Source organism: Seriola aureovittata, chromosome 1, assembly GCF_021018895.1.
Source record: "Seriola aureovittata isolate HTS-2021-v1 ecotype China chromosome 1, ASM2101889v1, whole genome shotgun sequence".
NCBI lineage: Eukaryota > Metazoa > Chordata > Actinopteri > Carangiformes > Carangidae > Seriola > Seriola aureovittata.
Genome location: NC_079364.1, coordinates 6,155,831 through 6,173,144, shown reverse-complemented (window position 1 = coordinate 6,173,144; position 17,314 = coordinate 6,155,831). Strand labels below are relative to the sequence as shown.

General features: G+C 43.3%; 1 protein-coding gene and 1 long non-coding RNA gene across 5 annotated transcripts in view; one reads left to right on the top strand and one right to left on the bottom strand.

The window, feature by feature from the left end:
* Positions 1 to 17,314, top strand: part of pacsin3 (protein kinase C and casein kinase substrate in neurons 3) — a 33,217-nt gene that overhangs the window by 3,832 nt on the left and 12,071 nt on the right. For 2 of the 4 annotated variants that reach the window (XM_056402488.1, XM_056402245.1), the window contains exons 2-7: positions 4,914 to 5,017; positions 13,470 to 13,570; positions 14,269 to 14,425; positions 14,895 to 15,130; positions 15,818 to 15,973; positions 16,831 to 17,006. In XM_056402488.1, the coding sequence (XP_056258463.1) occupies positions 13,517 to 13,570; positions 14,269 to 14,425; positions 14,895 to 15,130; positions 15,818 to 15,973; positions 16,831 to 17,006 (779 nt within the window). In that variant the 5' untranslated portion in view covers positions 4,914 to 5,017; positions 13,470 to 13,516. The remainder of the gene's footprint in view (positions 1 to 4,913; positions 5,018 to 13,469; positions 13,571 to 14,268; positions 14,426 to 14,894; positions 15,131 to 15,817; positions 15,974 to 16,830; positions 17,007 to 17,314) is intronic. The other 2 variants (XM_056402402.1, XM_056402322.1) reach the window with 2 other exon arrangements.
* Positions 15,073 to 15,974, bottom strand: LOC130185858 (uncharacterized). Its single transcript, XR_008830208.1, has 3 exons — positions 15,842 to 15,974; positions 15,348 to 15,428; positions 15,073 to 15,182 (listed from the first exon to the last, which is right to left on the bottom strand). It is a non-coding gene; the product is annotated as an uncharacterized LOC130185858 (long non-coding RNA).

Here is a 17,314-nt window from a genome sequence, read left to right as displayed (position 1 = left end):
TCATTTATCAAAATACTTGCTGATTGATCTGTTGATCGACTAATTAGTTAATCATCTCATCTTGATCTCTAACAAGTCAGGACCCTTTGGTTAAAGGCTATAATTTGTCAGAGAACATAAGCCGTGGGTTTTCTGTGCAGCATTTTGTAGAAAACACGGCTTCATGCTGTCGTGCTGGAGTCAGATGTGAGCAGCAGGGGAAGCAGGTTCTGAGTTAATCCTCGGGAGTATTGTCATTGAATTAACGGGTTGTGCCAAGCCGGTCCGGGCCTGCACGCTGCCTGCAGACTGTAGGTTTGTGTGCAGAGCTGGGCGACTTGGCATGGAGGCGGTCCTGGCCCAACTTGGCCTCACTGATGTGGTTCTGGTTAGAAATGAGCTGGAGGAACAGCTGTGTGTGTGGGAACAAGGCTGAGCTGTCCTTTTCTTTGACTCTGCTGGACCCCGCCCCTCCGTGATCTGCTTCCGTTTTGTTTGCTGTCCGCGCCTCGTCTCGACCGGAGGATCGTCACACGGGCTGCTGTCAGTTAGACACATAGCCGGGGGCTGCAGGCGTTACAGGGATGAGATCACCACACCAGTGGGAGTGTGAAATGTTGAATTGAATTGCTGAAGATCAGCAGCTACATTTGATGCACAATGAAGAGACACAGGCAATATCAAACATTAGGCCTGCATAGTATGAGGAAAATTTGCCATGACTATGATAAATAAACAAATATTGAAGTGTGCATACAAAGTTTTGCTTGTGTAAAACAAACCGCGGTGGATGGAGATGTTGAAAATACAGCTTTTCTTCGTGTTTAAATCTTGTCGAACGGGTGGTGTGATGGAGGACACTGATAGCTTTTCTTACTCGGAAAGGTTGTGATGACATGGAGCTACGACCGTAGTTTGTTGTCATCAGCTCTGGTAAAAAGTTAACTCCTCACTGGTCTAAACCCTGCATGCATCTGTATCGCGATGACGATGAAAATAATGTTAATCGGTCAGTAGTAGTATTAACTTCAGGGATCCGATCGCAAGTGGACGGCTCTCACTTCGTCAGTTCACACCTGACTTTAAAATGCGTCTCCACATGCGTCTCGATTGACCACTTGTGATCGGATCTCACTTCCCCGCTTCATATGCAGATAACCCCTCCGTGCCCCACTCGCTCTCTCTCTCACTCGCTCGCTCTCACACACAGCATAGACTGTAAATAAAGATGGACGTAGCCTCCGTGACCTCACCCATAGGTTTCTAAGGAGCCGTTTTTTGAAGCTCAGAGTGGGCTGCTTCACTGTCGCCATCTTGCCAGGACCTGACTCCTGCTGAACTCCCGCCTAGTCCAAAAATGGGCAAAGAGGACGTGTCGAGCTGAGACTCCGTGCATGCCGGTTTGTGGCAAACATACGCTCACCAGTCTGTCACTCAAAGCGGCACGCCCTCAATTATGCAGAACTTTAAGCCTTAATAAAATTTAATCGAGTTAGTTGTATGAAAATTCACTCCCCAGTACAGTGTTCATGAAGGAGGAAATTAGCCCTAGAGACCAAAACTGGTTTTTGTACCAGGCTGTAAACATGTTTATTTCTGCTGTGAAGTTGGACATTTTAACACGGGAGTCTATGGGGAGTGACTCGCTTTTGGAACCAGACTCAAGTGGCCATTTGAAGAACTGCAGTTTCGGTACCTCCGTGTTAGCTTCATTTTTCAGCCTCGGATGTTGCCGCTTGAAACACACACAAGCACATTAACAACACACCTGTCTGTCGATTGGCTAAAAACAAAAACGCATTCCTTTTTTTATTATCATATAAGGCGGGGAAGTAAGATCCGATCACATGTGGTCAATCGAGACGCATGTGGAGATGCATTTTAAAATCCAGGTGTGAACTGACGACCTGAGAGCTGTCCACTTAGTGATCGGATCACCCGAGACAGATGTTAATACCAGGTCTGGACAGGGCCTCTGAAACTGTGGCGGGACTAATCAGACTGTGTCGGAGGACGTCAGAAGAGTAGGCGGTCCTTCAGTGTGGCCCATGATGCATTTGCGTTCACACAGCTAACACCGGTGTTTTGGTCACTACTCTTCCTCTCTCGCTCATTGGGAAACGTAACGTTAACACAGGTGTTGTGCTGCCAGAGCCACCGTTCACATAATCCAGCATACTCCCACTTGAAGATCAGATCGTCACTAAAGCGTGTGTCATGTAGAGAGCTAATAAAAACAAATGAAATAGTCAAAGTTGTTGTATTGACATTTAAGGTGTATTGATTGATTTTTGAGACGGCAATCACGCATTGACTAACACGCAGGACAACATTCAAACATCACAACATATTGTCATGAATATTTTGTGTCAGTGATGTATGGATCCCAAAATGCTTTGCACAGATAGAATCAGGTGTATTTTTAAAGTTAAAGGGGCAATTAAAAGTGCTTTTATAAAGTATCAACAAGATATCATTATGATTAATGATCCTATGGTGACCAGTATGGCTGCAGCTAATGATTATTTTCATTATCAATTAATCTGCTCTTCATTCTCTTGATTAATCTACTGTTTGGTCTATGAATCATTAGAAACAGTGAAAAATGCCCGTCATAATATCACAGAGGTGTTTGTTTGATTTGTTTTTGTTTTGTCTGACACAGAGTCTAAACATCAATTTACTACATTGCAAAACCAAGAAAAAGCAGCAAATTCTCACAACTGAGAACCTGGAACCATCAAATGTTTGATTTTCTTTGCTTGAAAAATTATTTAAACAATTTAATTAATTATCAAAACAATTCTCTCACGATCGATCGACTCATCGTTGAAGCTTTAATGACCAAGTAAACAAAGGAATCCATTATTGTTTTCCATCTGAACCGCCATGGCATTGATGTATTAATGCTGCAGCTTTATTATGATATTGCAACAACCCACGGCTCAGGACTCCTTTTATTGATAACTAACCATATATTGTTTCTTAAATTAGGATTTAACACAAAAATGTGGTTCATATATTTACATTTTCATACTTATTTTTGAAGCCAGAACGAGTAGCTCTTTATTTTCCACGGGTCGAGGTGGATGTTGTGCTGTTGGTTTTCTTTGAACAGGCTTGTTTTTGTACCTCGCTTCCTCTGCCCTCCCGCTGCCCTCTAACGCCTAACCTCCGTGTCATGAAGCGGCTTGTATGTGGCTTTGCTTTCTATGATGGCGTGTTTATTACTAACCAATTGTGTTCATTGTCTGTGGTCAGAGGAAGGAGGGTGGGGCTCTCGGCTCGTCATTCAAAAGTGAAACTGGTGGTAAAGTAGAGAAAGCTGCCTTTCTTCGTCATGAGTATGAAACATTTTTAATCCAGCTGGACCCACAACAGCTGTGATATTAACATATCACTGGGTTTTAGCTTATTTTTAGTGGTTGTAAATATAAATCTGTATGATTTTGAAGTTTCTAATAAAGACAAATGCTCTTTGATCCAGAGTCAATTCTCACAATTAGGCGTCATGATGTTTTGTTTTCCATCATCATGACTGTGTGTTGTAAATTTCAGAAACAAAGACGTCTTAAATATCACAACAACTGAGGCCAGAAGCTTTAATTGATACGGTCAAATAATTCTCCAGTTGCATGTTAGAGTTTATGTAAATTCAGATTAATTCGTTCAAGTTATGAACCCATAGTGATGGATGTAATTAATGGCAAAAGACTAATTTAAATGAAACTACTGCTGTGATTAGATTTACTACAGATAATACAGACTTCAGCTACAGTGGTGCTGGATTTCTTTCTGTTTGTTAATTTAAACTGTTAAACATGTTGGAAACGGGTGAGTCATCACAGTAAACAAAGGTTGACTGTGAGGCAGTGTAGTTGAAAGTGAAAGATTGATGTGAAAATATTTCCCCTAAACTCCAGAAGATTTAAAAGCGAAAATAAAAACAAATCAAAGAAAAAGACAAACAGTGAAATTTAAATTGGTGCGTTTACGTTGTCATAATTAAATTACATGAAAACATATTGTCAAAAGGACAATTATTTAGCTTTTTAACCTGAAAAAATTAAATGCGTATATATATGTATGTACATTTCAAATCTTCCATACGAATAAATACGAACAACTCGTTTCATTATTGATGAGTCTAACTCTAATGAAATTTAATCTAAAGAATACTATAAGTAGTTAAAACTACTTTAAACACTTAAAACAGACCAAGATAAATGTTACTCCGACGTGTGACAAAGAAAAGCATCAACTCATCATCTCTGAATATTTGACATTTTTGCTTAAAAAAATTTGTAAAACAATAATTTGATAGTGAAATTCTTGCTGATTAATTTTCATCATCGTCATAATTACATGAAAAACATGTAATTAGTAATAAGTAATTATTTAGGATTTTATCTTGGAAAAAGAGAAACACGTATAAAATAATAGTTTGGTATCTTATTTGTTTTTATTTAGGCATTTTAAACTTTCCATATTAATGTATGTAAATAAGGTTTACTGTGATTGACGACCCGTATTTACAAGATGAGAGAACCATTTTCAACAATCATGATCAGTAACGTCGAGTTATTTTGTAGTGAATCGGTTAATGCAGAGTCACTGTTGTGGTCTCGTCAAAGCCCGACACTCCCGTCCCGCTTATTGCCCCGGCAGGTAATTTTAGAGGTGTGAGTTCACTGCTCTGACCTCCTGGTCGCTCTCATTAGTCCTCCGCCACGGGCTCCATGTGTGGCATTTCACCGCCACCCCCAGAATGTGCCACCTTCCAGCCATCATGGAGCCATATAACGGGCAGCTGGTCCGGCCCTGTGTGAACGCTGCCGGGCTGCAGGGGGGTCTAACCGCATGCTGCTGGCTGCGCCGCTGTCTAACAAACCTGTCTGTGTTTCTCCCCTGTGCTGCTGCATCTGCTCCTGAAGGACCTTCCTCCCTCCGTCTGTCCCCTCTTGTCTCTCAGGCCCGCGGAGACAAAGGCTGTCTTCTGTCTGGACGTCTGTCCGTCTGTGTTTCTGCCTCTGATAAGGTAAGTTCTGCTGTCGCTCTGGGCTCCTGCTCTGTTTGTTGTGCTCCTGTCATCGAATGTCAGAACTGTACAGTTTCACAGGCTGCTTCCTTTTGCTTCCTGTCCGTGTAGTTGACAGTGACGTCCACACAGTTGTTTCACAGTTTTTTCTTGAGGTAGTTGATGGTATCGTTTTGTAGCCTCACCAAGCCAGATGATATCTTACAGGCAGGACTGCAGCTAATGATTATTTTCCTCATCAATTAATCTACGGGGACGTTGTCGATTGGCTTGTCTTGTCTTGTCTGACCAGTAGTCCAAAAGCCAAACTAAGTTTTTAATTTTAATTCAATAAGTTGCAAATGACAAAGAAAAGCAACAATTCTTCACATTTGAGAAACTGAAAGTTAAAGAGCTTGAAAAATGACTGAAATGATTTGTTGATTATGAAACTGATCAACTTTCTGCTGATCAACTGATCGACTAATCGTTGCACCTCTATCCCTGAGTCTAAAAACATCAATCAAAATGATTGGTTCATTGAAATGCACAATGAACTGCATTTATTCCTCATGTCACATTTGTTCACAAACTGGAGTTTTTTCCTGTCAGAAGTCGGATGGCTTCACGTTGTCTGAGTGACGAAGAGTCAGTCATCTGTTTCCAAACTCTCTTTAAGTGGCGTGTGTCGAGCAGACGTCTCCTGAACCTCCCTGCTTCACTGTGAACAGGGATGAGATTCAATCACATTTTACTGAATCTGAATCCCTCCCTGAATTTCTTTAGGTTGTTTGTTTTCCTGGGGGGTGTTAAGATATCTGTTTGTTAAAAAACATGCACAGTGTTGAAAGGCTGTAGGGCTTTGTATATTTAGTCACTGCTCCGTTAGCTGTTTGTGCTAAGCTAAGCTAACCAGTTGTTGGTGGTGGATGATGTTTTATAGCCTCAACACTTGTTGACATGAACAGGCAGCAGCTGGAGCTCTGAAAAAATTAAGTGCTGCAACTGATTTTCATTATCGTTTACCATGACTATACTTATATAATACTGTAATCTATTATTTGACTAATCGATTTAATAAACTAATTAGAACTTTTAATGGATGACATCGATTTAAAAAAAAAACAAACAAAATTAAACCTTTTATGGAGTCATAATTGTACAGATTTAGTAGCAGTGTGATCCATTTTTCTTGCATGTTTTCACATTTTTGTGTCACTTTATTGCTTCTTCTGTGGTGTTAGCGAGTTTACTGTTGTTTGGTTGTATTGCTGGATTCAACATCCGCCTGAGAACGTGCCAAATGAAACTTTAGTCTGAAGTGTGTTGACTTGACACTGCTGGGTGTGTTGATGGGGACTTTTTCCTCTTTGCATTGTTGAAGTGTTTTCCCTCTGTGTGTGTGTGTGTGTGTGTGTGTGTGTGTGTGTGTGTGTGTGTGTGTGGACACACACACGGGGCTGGAAGAGCAGCGAGCATCAGGTCCTGTTGGCGTTTCAGTGAAGCTGAGTCACACACACACACTGCGGAGGGTTGTAACATGGAAATAAGGCTAATAAAACAGCTCGTGGGAAAACTCATGCAAGAAGAGAATTATTCTAAGACGCTACATTTACACTTTAAATAGATTTTACTCCCTCGCTGAGGATGATGGCGGCTTTCAGAGTATCCCATAATGTGGTTTATTTTTGCCAACATCCATCATTGTGTAATCATTGTCTTCCTTTAAGCAGCGAGTCTCTCATTTCAGAAAGACACAGCTCGCTCTCAGGCTCTGAGGACCTGCAGCTGGAGCAAAAGAAAGTATCTCATGAGCGTTTGTTTATAGAGGTTTGGAGCCTGCAGGCCCGTGATACATACCTACATACCCTCACACACTCTGCTGGAATGCAGACGTGGCCGAGGAGCTTACAGACTAATACTCGTGTAGGTCTCCACACGCCTGATACGTGTAGAAGCTCACAGACCCGGGCCGGGCTGCGGGGAAGCTGTTGGTGTACATTAATCAGATTAATGACCGTGAGTTTTCCAGTGGAGCTTATGAGGTCTGGACCTGCCGCTCTATCCGCCACTCCCTCCTCTCACCCCCCCCCCCCAACCCCCCTTCCTCCTCCTCCTCTTCGCTGGCCTGACCCACTTCTCTATAAACCAACAACCAGAATCTCCTTCTGTCTCACCGTGCCTCTCTCTCCCTCCCACCATCACACACCTCTTCAGCAGAGGGAGATATCTCTATGTTGCCTGTTGGACGACAGAATTTCACGTCTGTGTCCTCTCTGCGTTTGTGGACTGAGGTCTGTGATTGCGTTGCAAACAAACTGAGAAATAAATGGAGATGTTTACAGTCATGCACATTGAAATGAACTGAATCAGCTCTGATTCTCAACTTTAAAAATGGCTGGTTTGACTTTTTTTGCGAACAGTAATTCGATGCAGAAACACGGATGACAAATGCAACTGGGGCTCCAGTTAAAGGTTATTTTAATTAGTGATTATTCTATCAATCGAGAACGTAATCTGCAGGTCAACCCATAATGAAAATACTCAACTAGCTACTTCATGGAGAACATCAGCTGTAGTCAACATAGATCCGATTCACATGGAGACCCACAGTCATGACACGAAGACTTGAAATGTCACTGGAAACTTGTCAAACCACTCCTGCAGCACAGTCTTCCTCCGCCCTGGTGAACCGTATTCAGTTCATTCAAAAACTGTTGTTGCTAAGTCGCTCAATGTGCAACTTCTGGAGGAAGAGCAAGTGGAAAACACTGATCAGAGGAGTCGTAGTTTGGTCACCTGTTGCAGCTAATGATGATTGTTATTATCCATTAATCTGTTGATTATTTTCTTGATTAATTGATGAGTCATTTTCTTTAATAATATTTTATGTTGGAAAATTGTGAAAAAAAAATCCCAGTTTCCCAGTTTGATTATTGGTCAAAAACTCCAGAGGTTTCTATCAGAGAGGATCATGGGAACCACAAAGTTTTCCCATTTAAGAAGCTGAAACCAGAAAATCTTTGACATATTTTTGACTCGAACTGATTTTAGATTTTTTCTGTCGCCGACGTCCTGATTCTGGACCAAGCTCTGCTTTGAACATGGAGCTGTACAGAGGAGCGGTGTTTAAGTCTGCGGAGTGAGACGGCCACTCCTCAGAGATGAAGAGGTGTAGAATTCTGTTGTGAGTGACGTCTGATATGTGGGTTATTTATTTGGCTGGTGTCCGTGTGGCTGTTGCATCTGTATTCTGTGATTTGAGCTCGACAAACCAGCTCCACATGCCCTTTAAGCTGTTGTGTTGCTGTGCTGTCAAACCTCCTCCTCCTCCTCTTCCTCACTGTCCTGCTGTGTCTCTTAAGCTCATAAATGTCTCTCTCTGCTTCACGTACAGAGGAGGTGAGCGACTCTCATCTCATCCCAAACAGAGTCTCTGTTGTCCTGCACTTCCTGTGTTTCATGGCCTCACTCCTTCCATCTCTCTCTCGCCCTCTTTTAGCAGTCCTCCTGTTCTCTGTCAGTCAGGCCTGACCGTCTGCCGGCCTGTTGTGGATCAAGGATGTAGTTGTAGCTTTTGGATGCCTTCTAGTGCCATTTAAAGGACTAAATGAAAAAGAAACCAGAGGTCCCACTGACACAAACACAGAGCTGTGATGGAAAACATTCAGTGAAGTTTTTATTGTTGGCAGAGTATTTTCTTATGATGAGAAAAGTCCCATCTCAGTTAAGTTGTAAAAAAACCATCTGCAGCAGGGTCCTTGTCTCTGAAGACGGTTCTTTATGGCTCTGGCTGTTTGTTTGGGCTCGTTGTCATGATGCAGAGTGACGCCTCCCTGACAGAACTGCGTGATGGATAAGAATCTAAAGTGTGTAAAACGTTTTCGCAGTAACACAACGACACAAATCCACCAGAAAGATCCATTAAAATGATCACAAATAGACCCAAAATGAGCGAGACAGTGAGACACAACATGGTCATAAAAAGACACAAAGCGACCACAAAGACATGTGAAACCACTACACACACACTGAGGCGTCACTTGTAGTTGTTTTGTGTATCAGTTCCTTGCTTCTTTATAAGAGGAGTGGAGGAACTTTTACATCACTTTGCCCAGGGGCTCATTGTCTCATGATCCAGCCATGTCTGTAGGCCTCCAGCAGGTCCCTGAGCTCCAGGATGGCCTGAGCTCCTGGGTGTGTGTGTGTGTGTGTGTGTGTGTGTGTGTGCGTGTGTGTGTGTGTGTGTTTTAAACTGAGGGGACTGAACCCAAGTTCATAATCAGTGACCAGGGCAATGTAAACACCCTCAAAGAACACACACACATAGAGAGCCATGGGAGGGATGATGAGGAGGTCTCATGGACTCTCTACATAAACACAGCACTGTCAGCTGACCGACCGTCTCATAGGCATTTGAGACATGAGACATTTTTTCACGTTTAAAAAAGCCTGAAGTTACTAAAAAGGATGAAAAGCCCTTTTATATGATTTATTCAACAAGTAGACATTTACTTCATGTTCCCCGCGATACTTCTATTTCTCCAAAGTCACGAATAGACAACTTACCTACACACATAAAACAGTCCCAACATCCTGACATCACGAAGAGTTAATATCTATAACAGTGGCTGGTCCTTAGCTGGCATATAATCAGCACAAAGGCAGATATTATGTTTTTAGAAAAGTCAAAATTATTGTTATTATTACCAAGTACCTGCAGAGCTACCTCGCCTGTACCTCGCCTCTTAGTCTTCTTTTCTGTAGATAAGAGGTGAAATAGTGAATGAGTGTTGACGTATGTTCAGAGGTGAAGGTTTGGAGAATCAGGCCCCGGCTCCTGTAACACTGTGAGCTTTGTGTGTGAATGTGGTTGATCATGAGAGTTGTGCAATATGTTTAATAAAACCCTCTCTGTTGACTTGTACGGTCAGCGCCTGCACACCTCCAGCAGGTATACTGTAGCGCTAATACAAGTGTGAGCAGCCAAACCAGCATATTTTCAATGAGCCACACCTAGATACACACACACACACACTCACACTCATAGACACACACTCATAGACACACTGCTGATGTCCTGTAGGATATAAGAGCAGTAATTAGCAATCCAAGGTGAAGTCAGTTTTCTCATTCTCACTCATGTTCCAGCATGCAGGTGGCAGATGCTTCTGCTGTCAGCATACTTGCCACCTACTTGAGAGACACACACACACACACACACACACACACAAACACACACTCACTTGGTCATCCTCCTGTTGCTTCCACCTGCGCTGCACAGTCTGAACAGCGTGGAGGGGGAAATTAGAGCTCGGCTGCCTGAAGGGGATTAGCTGTCATGTCTGAGAGGTGTGATGTTGTGCTGTTGCGTTGTCGAGTGTCATCGTTCAGCTAATCTTGAACGTCACTCGTCTCCTCAGACACCTGCAGAACACACCCACCCACGCAGACACACACACACACACACACACACACATTGTATTCAAGGCTCACCCTAGTGTCAGCAAGTACCACAAGTAGCTGCACGTTGTGTCAGTCTCATGCTGCAGAGTTTCTTCAGACTCACTCCCACGTTGCTCCCTGCTGAGCTCACCAAGGCTACTGTTGTGCCCTGCATTTAATCTAACAGCAGCCTGCTCCCAGTGCAGAGATCAACGGCTGTTATTTTGGGAGACAAGTGGTTATTTACAGCGGGAGAGGACATTGTGAAACACAGGCTGGAGGAAGAATAACCAGGAACTTCTCACAGTCTTGTGAAGCGCAGCCTCGCTGCAGAGTCTCATACTGAAGCAAATCAAGCTGCACTACAGTGATAACTGTAAAAATTAAATTACACAACATAGTTTGGTCTCATCTCCCTTTTATCCACTGTTTACAAACAATAATGGTTTAAACTACAGCTGAAACGAACGATTAATTGATTAGTTGATCGCAGGAAGCAACTGTATTTGTAATCTATTAATCGTCTGTCATTTTTCTAGTAAAAATGTTAAACACTTGCAGGTTGGAGGCTCAGAAATGTGCAGATTTAAAGTTTTTCTTTGTCATAAATCACTGTAAACTGAATGTCTTTGGGTTTTTGGCTGTCGGCGGGACAAAAGAAGACGTCACTCAGACGGGCATTCTTTATTATTTTTTGACATTTGGAGAAAAGTGTGTTTTTTAGCTTGTGGTGAGAAGATGAGCAGAGCTCTAGTTCACTGCAGATAGAGGGTGAGCTGCACTCAGCCGGGACTGGAGCTGTGGCATGGTTTCCTCTCAGGTTGTTGTGTCTGCCCCAGGAAGTAGTCCGGCCTTGAAACAGGGTTTTGCCCCGGGGGGGGGGGGATGGGCATGGAGGAAGTGGATGTACGTAAGTCAGGTCACGGTGAACTGTCGGCAGGGTTCATCAGCAGGTTCGCTGCAGAGCTGCTCAGCTCAAGAAGTCAGTTCATGTTGGAGTAAAACTGAATTTCATGCTGTGTTCTTAAGAGAAAATCAGCATCCATAAAGGATATATTTATATAGTTTGGTTTTATGGCTGCAGCTTCCTTCTCTGCAAGAACCAGTCAGAATATTGTTGGTTACTGTCGAGCATGTCCCCGTTTTGATACACATGGTGTCACACTGTTCCACTGACCAACAGGTGGCAGTAACACATCAGGATACGCTGCATTGTGCCAGCATAGGTGAGGAAGAAGAAGACTGTGAGCTAAATGTAAACAATGTGCTCAAATACCCCAAAAATCAACTTTGCAAATGTCTTATGAGGATGGAAATATTCAATGTAAACATAACTTTTTGTTGCTTAGAAGAAAACTCTACATTGCACCTTTTTCAAAGCTCCATATTTTATCCGCTCGGTGAGCCAATCAGAAGAGAGGAGGCTCTGAGCCTCTCTTCTGATTCGCCGACTGTTGTTTGAATAATCAGGTAAAAATATAGCAGATTTCCAGGAAAACACTCGGAGAAACCAAATCCTGTGAGGTTGGTTGGTGGGTACAGGAGGGCGGGGTTTGGGGCGTGGCTGAGAGCGGTGACTGCTTTGTTGTGACATCACAAAGTTACAGAAGTCCTGACGGCTGGTTTTAAGGCTCAGTTTCTGAATATAGGCTGTGTGCTTTTCTCTGTGGACTGAGGCTTTGATACTTTTCACAGTGTTAATACAGAACCTAGACCTGATCTATAATCAAACTACACATGGACAGAGACCTTTAGACTATATGGGACCTATTTAAGGTGGTTTAAGCACAGGTGGGGTCGTCTTCAGGTCATATCTCATCCCTCCATCTGTCCTGGCATTAAGATGCAGAGACATTAGACAGTTAGGAAATGATTTGTATCTGCGAGTTTTTCTCAGAGATGATTCTGGACAAATGTTTGTGCATCTTCTCTCCGATGAATGAGATCCATTGTGTATGTTCAGGACTCGCTGACACAGATTCCTGCCTCAGTAATGGAGCGGATGTGTCCGACAGGGCATCAGTGTTTGTCGGTCTCACACACACACACACACACACACACACACACACACACACACACACACACACACACACACACACACACACACACACACACACAACACACACACACACACACACACACACACACTCTCTTCTTCACACACACACACACACACACACACACACACACACACACAGGCCAGTTGTGTGCAGAGGGAAAGCTGGGCAGCGACGTGGCCAACAGCTCTGTGGGCAGCCGATCGCCGGTGAAGACTCGGTGTCGGCTGACGTGGAGCTGCAGTTTGTCTGAGGCTGAAACTGTAGAGCAGGGAAACTGGACCATCACGGGTTTGATGCCCAAAACAGAGAACACATAATCCTATATCATTGTCTTCCAGGGAAACCATAAAAGCCTCCTGACCCTTCTACATACAGTGGCTGTATTTATATGTTATTATATGTTAATTTAACATAAACTATATTTAGATTTACTGTCTGTATTACTATGAACATTTAAAAAATGTGCACATTTTCAGACCAGTTTACTAGTAACAGTTGGAAAACAGTTGTATATCTGCGGCTCTGGCTCGACCCTCTGGGTCCATTTATTAGATGTTCTGGAGCTTTGGATAATATCACATGATCTTCTTCTTCACCAGATGAAGTTTGCTCTTCTTGTCATGGAGGTGCAGATGTTCAAATTTCCATTTTATGTTGTATTAAAAGTTGAGTTTCAAAGTTCATTCTTGACCTTGGAAACAGAAGTTGACAAAAGGGAAGGTGTTGACTCAAACTGACGATTAAAAGCCAAGATTCACCATTTATCTGTGTAATTTACAGCTAAATACCTGCAAAGGAAAATACTCCTCCTCCTTATGTGAAGTGTTACCGTGGATTGATACAAAACCGTATGATTGTCAGACAGTTACAGGACTGATTTCCTAGCTTAAAAAAGCTAATGTGGTGACAGTTTTTACCTGAAATTAGCTGTATGTATTAAATGGTATTCTCTCGTTCTCTCTCTACAGTCTTTCCTGTAGCCGCCATCATTCCGTGCTGTAAGGCCGACCCCAAAATGTCTTCCAATGGAGACCTCAGCGACCTGGGGAGCTCTGACAGCTTCTGGGAGGTACAGTATCGGTTTGAAACACAAATTGTTAACAGTCACATCAAACAGAGAAAATAAATCAAGTTTGCCGGTAGTCAAAGCCTGGGCTTGTCAAGTTTAAGAGGCACTGATATGATCAAGAATCTTGGAGGGGTTTATGTGTGAACCTAAAAGAAAGTCTCTCATAAAAGGCAACTTGCTGACTGCATGCTGGAACCAAGCTACTAAAAGTAAATGTTCAAATGCAAGTTTATAGTGTAGAAAAATTACATGCACTGGCCTGGAAATACTTGGTCACATATTTACAATCCAGAGACACACAATCAGTTACTTAACGAACAACAAACAGCAGTTACTGCAATAACACCCTAAGCTATAGAGAATCTGACAGAGAGCAGCTCACCGAGTCGCTCTGCAGTCAAATACTGAACTGTGTTGGTCTGCAGTGTTTACATAGACACACAGACACGTAATGAGTCCCTGCTGACAGACTGTTGGCTTCACAGCCCTCCACCTGGAAAAACTACACACCCTCAACTCCTCACTGTCAGTCCTGTCTGTCCTCTGTCACTCAGTCGTCTCTACACCATCACCGATCCACTAAACGTTCACCAACATGCACTGAAACAACAGAGCAACTGATATAACAGTCGAAATCTGTGTGTGTGTGTGTGTGTGTGTGTGTGTGTGTGTGTGTGCCTGCGTGCATGTGCGTGCAGCCAGGGAACTACAAGAGGACGGTGAAGCGGATAGATGACGGCCACCGGCTGTGTAACGAGCTGGTCAGCTGCTTCCAGGAGAGGGCCAAGATAGAGAAGAGCTACGCCCTGCAGCTGAGCGACTGGGCCAAGAGGTGGAGGGGCGTCGTGGAGAAAGGTCAGTGGGGGAAAAAAAAAAAACGCCAGCATTTATTTCTAATGTTAGCTACTTCACCATTTATCACTACTTCACTTTGCGATTACAATTTCAACCATCGATTCATTACTTTCATCTGTCAACTGCTTCTTAAACAAACAAGGAAACACAAAGTGCTTTACAGATGGAAAACAATAAATTTGTTTTGAGGAAACGCAGAAAACTGGAAGAGAATAGAAGGACGTAACAGTGAAACAGCCCAAAATGTATAAATAAAGAGACAGTTAAATAAATAAAATTCAATTAAAAGACGGACTAAAAAGGTAGTTTTTCTATTACTTCAGGTATTTCACCATTTATTGATTACATTTAAATATTTCACCATTTATCCATTAGTCTGAATCACTGCTACAGAGAAACAGGGGCAGTTGGTCTCTGTCTCTTTCGTTCCATGGTGAGAATATCGCTCCCTGTCCATCTTCTTCCTCAGGGCCTCAGTACGGCACGCTGGAGAAGGCGTGGCACGCCTTCATGCAGGCGGCCGATCGGCTCAGCGAGCTGCATCTGGAGCTGCGGGAGCGTCTGGCGAGCGAGGACAGCGAGAAGGTGCGCAACTGGCAGAAGGACGCCTTCCACAAGCAGATGATCGGCGGCTTCAGGGAGACCAAAGACGCAGACGACGGCTTCCGCAAAGCCCAGAAACCCTGGGTCCGCAAACTGAAGGAGGTGAGCGCCACCTGGGCGGTTTTCTGATGGTCTGTCGTGTGGTGGCTACAGACTAGTGCACACAGGAAGGAGGATTAATGGAAAAGATGAATGAACAGAGCATGAATAAACGCAATAAAGTCAGTATTTCATTTTGCATGAGAGACAGAGGGTTTTTTTTTTTTGTCGTAGCAGGAAATAAGAGGTGTAACTAATAACACGAATAATGGCTGCATACCGTTATTTCCAGGCCTCTGGGGTCATGTGATGACTTACTGGGACTCAGCCATCGTGAATGTTACCAGTTATCTGAAAATATCTGCAGTGGGAAACGTCTATTTTTAGTTCTCCAGGACCAAATGTTTAAAACAGGAAACTGAAAAAAGCTAAAACATTTATTTGGGTTCGGGTTATTTTTTTATTTTTGATCAGACAAAAAAAAAAAAGAGAAACTGATGTTTTCTGACATTTTATAGAAGAAACGACTTTTGACTGGAGCCATTTAGCCAAAGTTAATCATATTTGATGTGACAATACATGAACAGAGTCTGTGAGTGAATCAGATCTGAGGAAACAGTACAACATTTTAAGAGGATAATAAGGTGGTTTAAGAAATAGGAGCTGTATTGATTACAAATCCATAAGTGTTTTATTTTCTCTGTGTGTGTGTGTGTGTGTGTGTGTGTGTGTGTGTGTGTGTGTGTCAAGGTGGAGTCGAGTAAGAAGAGCTACCATCAGGCCAGGAAGGAGGAGTGGACAGCATCTACCAGGGAAACGCACGCCAAGGCCGACCCGTCCAAGTCTCAGGAGGAAGTCCGCAAATACACGACCCGGGTGGAGCGCTGCAACCAGGAGGCCGAGAAAGTACAAAGCTTACACACACACACACACACACACACACACACACACACACACACCACACACACACACACACACACACAGTCCCATGCGGAGCTCCTCTTGTAGCAGTCTGGGTGTGTCAGTGAGTCCAGAAAAACATACCTGTGTGTGTGTTTTTGACTGTGAAACATGACCAGGCTTGTCCCCTCTGCTCTCCGCTCTGCACAAACCCAACGGCAGAGAAAAGGCTCCAGGTCCTGAAGAGGGAAGTGATCGACCGAAAACAGGGAAATCCTGAGACAAACTCAGGATCGGTCAGTGAACAGAGCTGTGTCAGTCGGCCACGGACTCTTCACAGGGAAATGAAATCCAGTGTCACAACTCATTTGTTTGGGAGGAAAGACCTGAAAAGGCTCTTCACACACACACACACACACACACACACACACACACCACACACACACACACACACACACACACACACACACACACACACACACACACACACACACACACACCTCTTCTCAATCACCAACCTGTTGATCTTTAGTATAAAATAATCCTGGTTAATACTGACGGTTTAATTCCTGTGGTTCAAGCCTGTGATGTCACTCCACAGTGTTTACACCACAGGTCTTCACTAGTCCAAAACACACCTGTGGAAAACCGACCTGAACCCTACCTGCATAAATTAAATTCCTGAATGATTAGACCCGATACAAAACGCAAGTAATTTGAACAATTAATGAGCAACTGCAGTGGAAAAGAAAAGCAATGTAATATGTTCTGGGAAGAAAGTTTTAGAAACTAAAATAATTTGTTTTTTTTATGCTTCAAAGACAAATTCAAAGTGTGTGTGTGTGTGTGTGTGTGTGTGGCAGGCGAAGGAGCGCTACGAAAAGGCCCTGGAGGAGCTGAACCGCTGTAACCCGCGTTATATGGAGGACATGGAGCAGGTGTTCGACCTCACCCAGGAGGCAGAGCGCAAGAGGCTGCGCTTCTTTAAAGACGTCCTGCTGGACATCCACACACACCTCGACCTGTCCGCCAGACAAGGGTAAGACACACACACACACACACACATCCTGAGGGAATAGAGGCTGATTAGATGATTGATGATCCATGACTCAGAGCGAAGGCATGCAGAAGTGTAACGGTGTGTGAACATGTGTGTATATACACAGGAGTTAATAGAAAACTCATGCTGTTGTCCATTAACTATTGACCTCGCATTCTGTTTAAACAAACCACCGTTACTGTGGTAACACTGATTGGTGAAGTCCAATAAGATCTTTGTCCAAATATTGGGACGAATTCACCTGATGAGATTTTACGTGTTTGTCTTTTGGTTCTTTCCACTTTGGA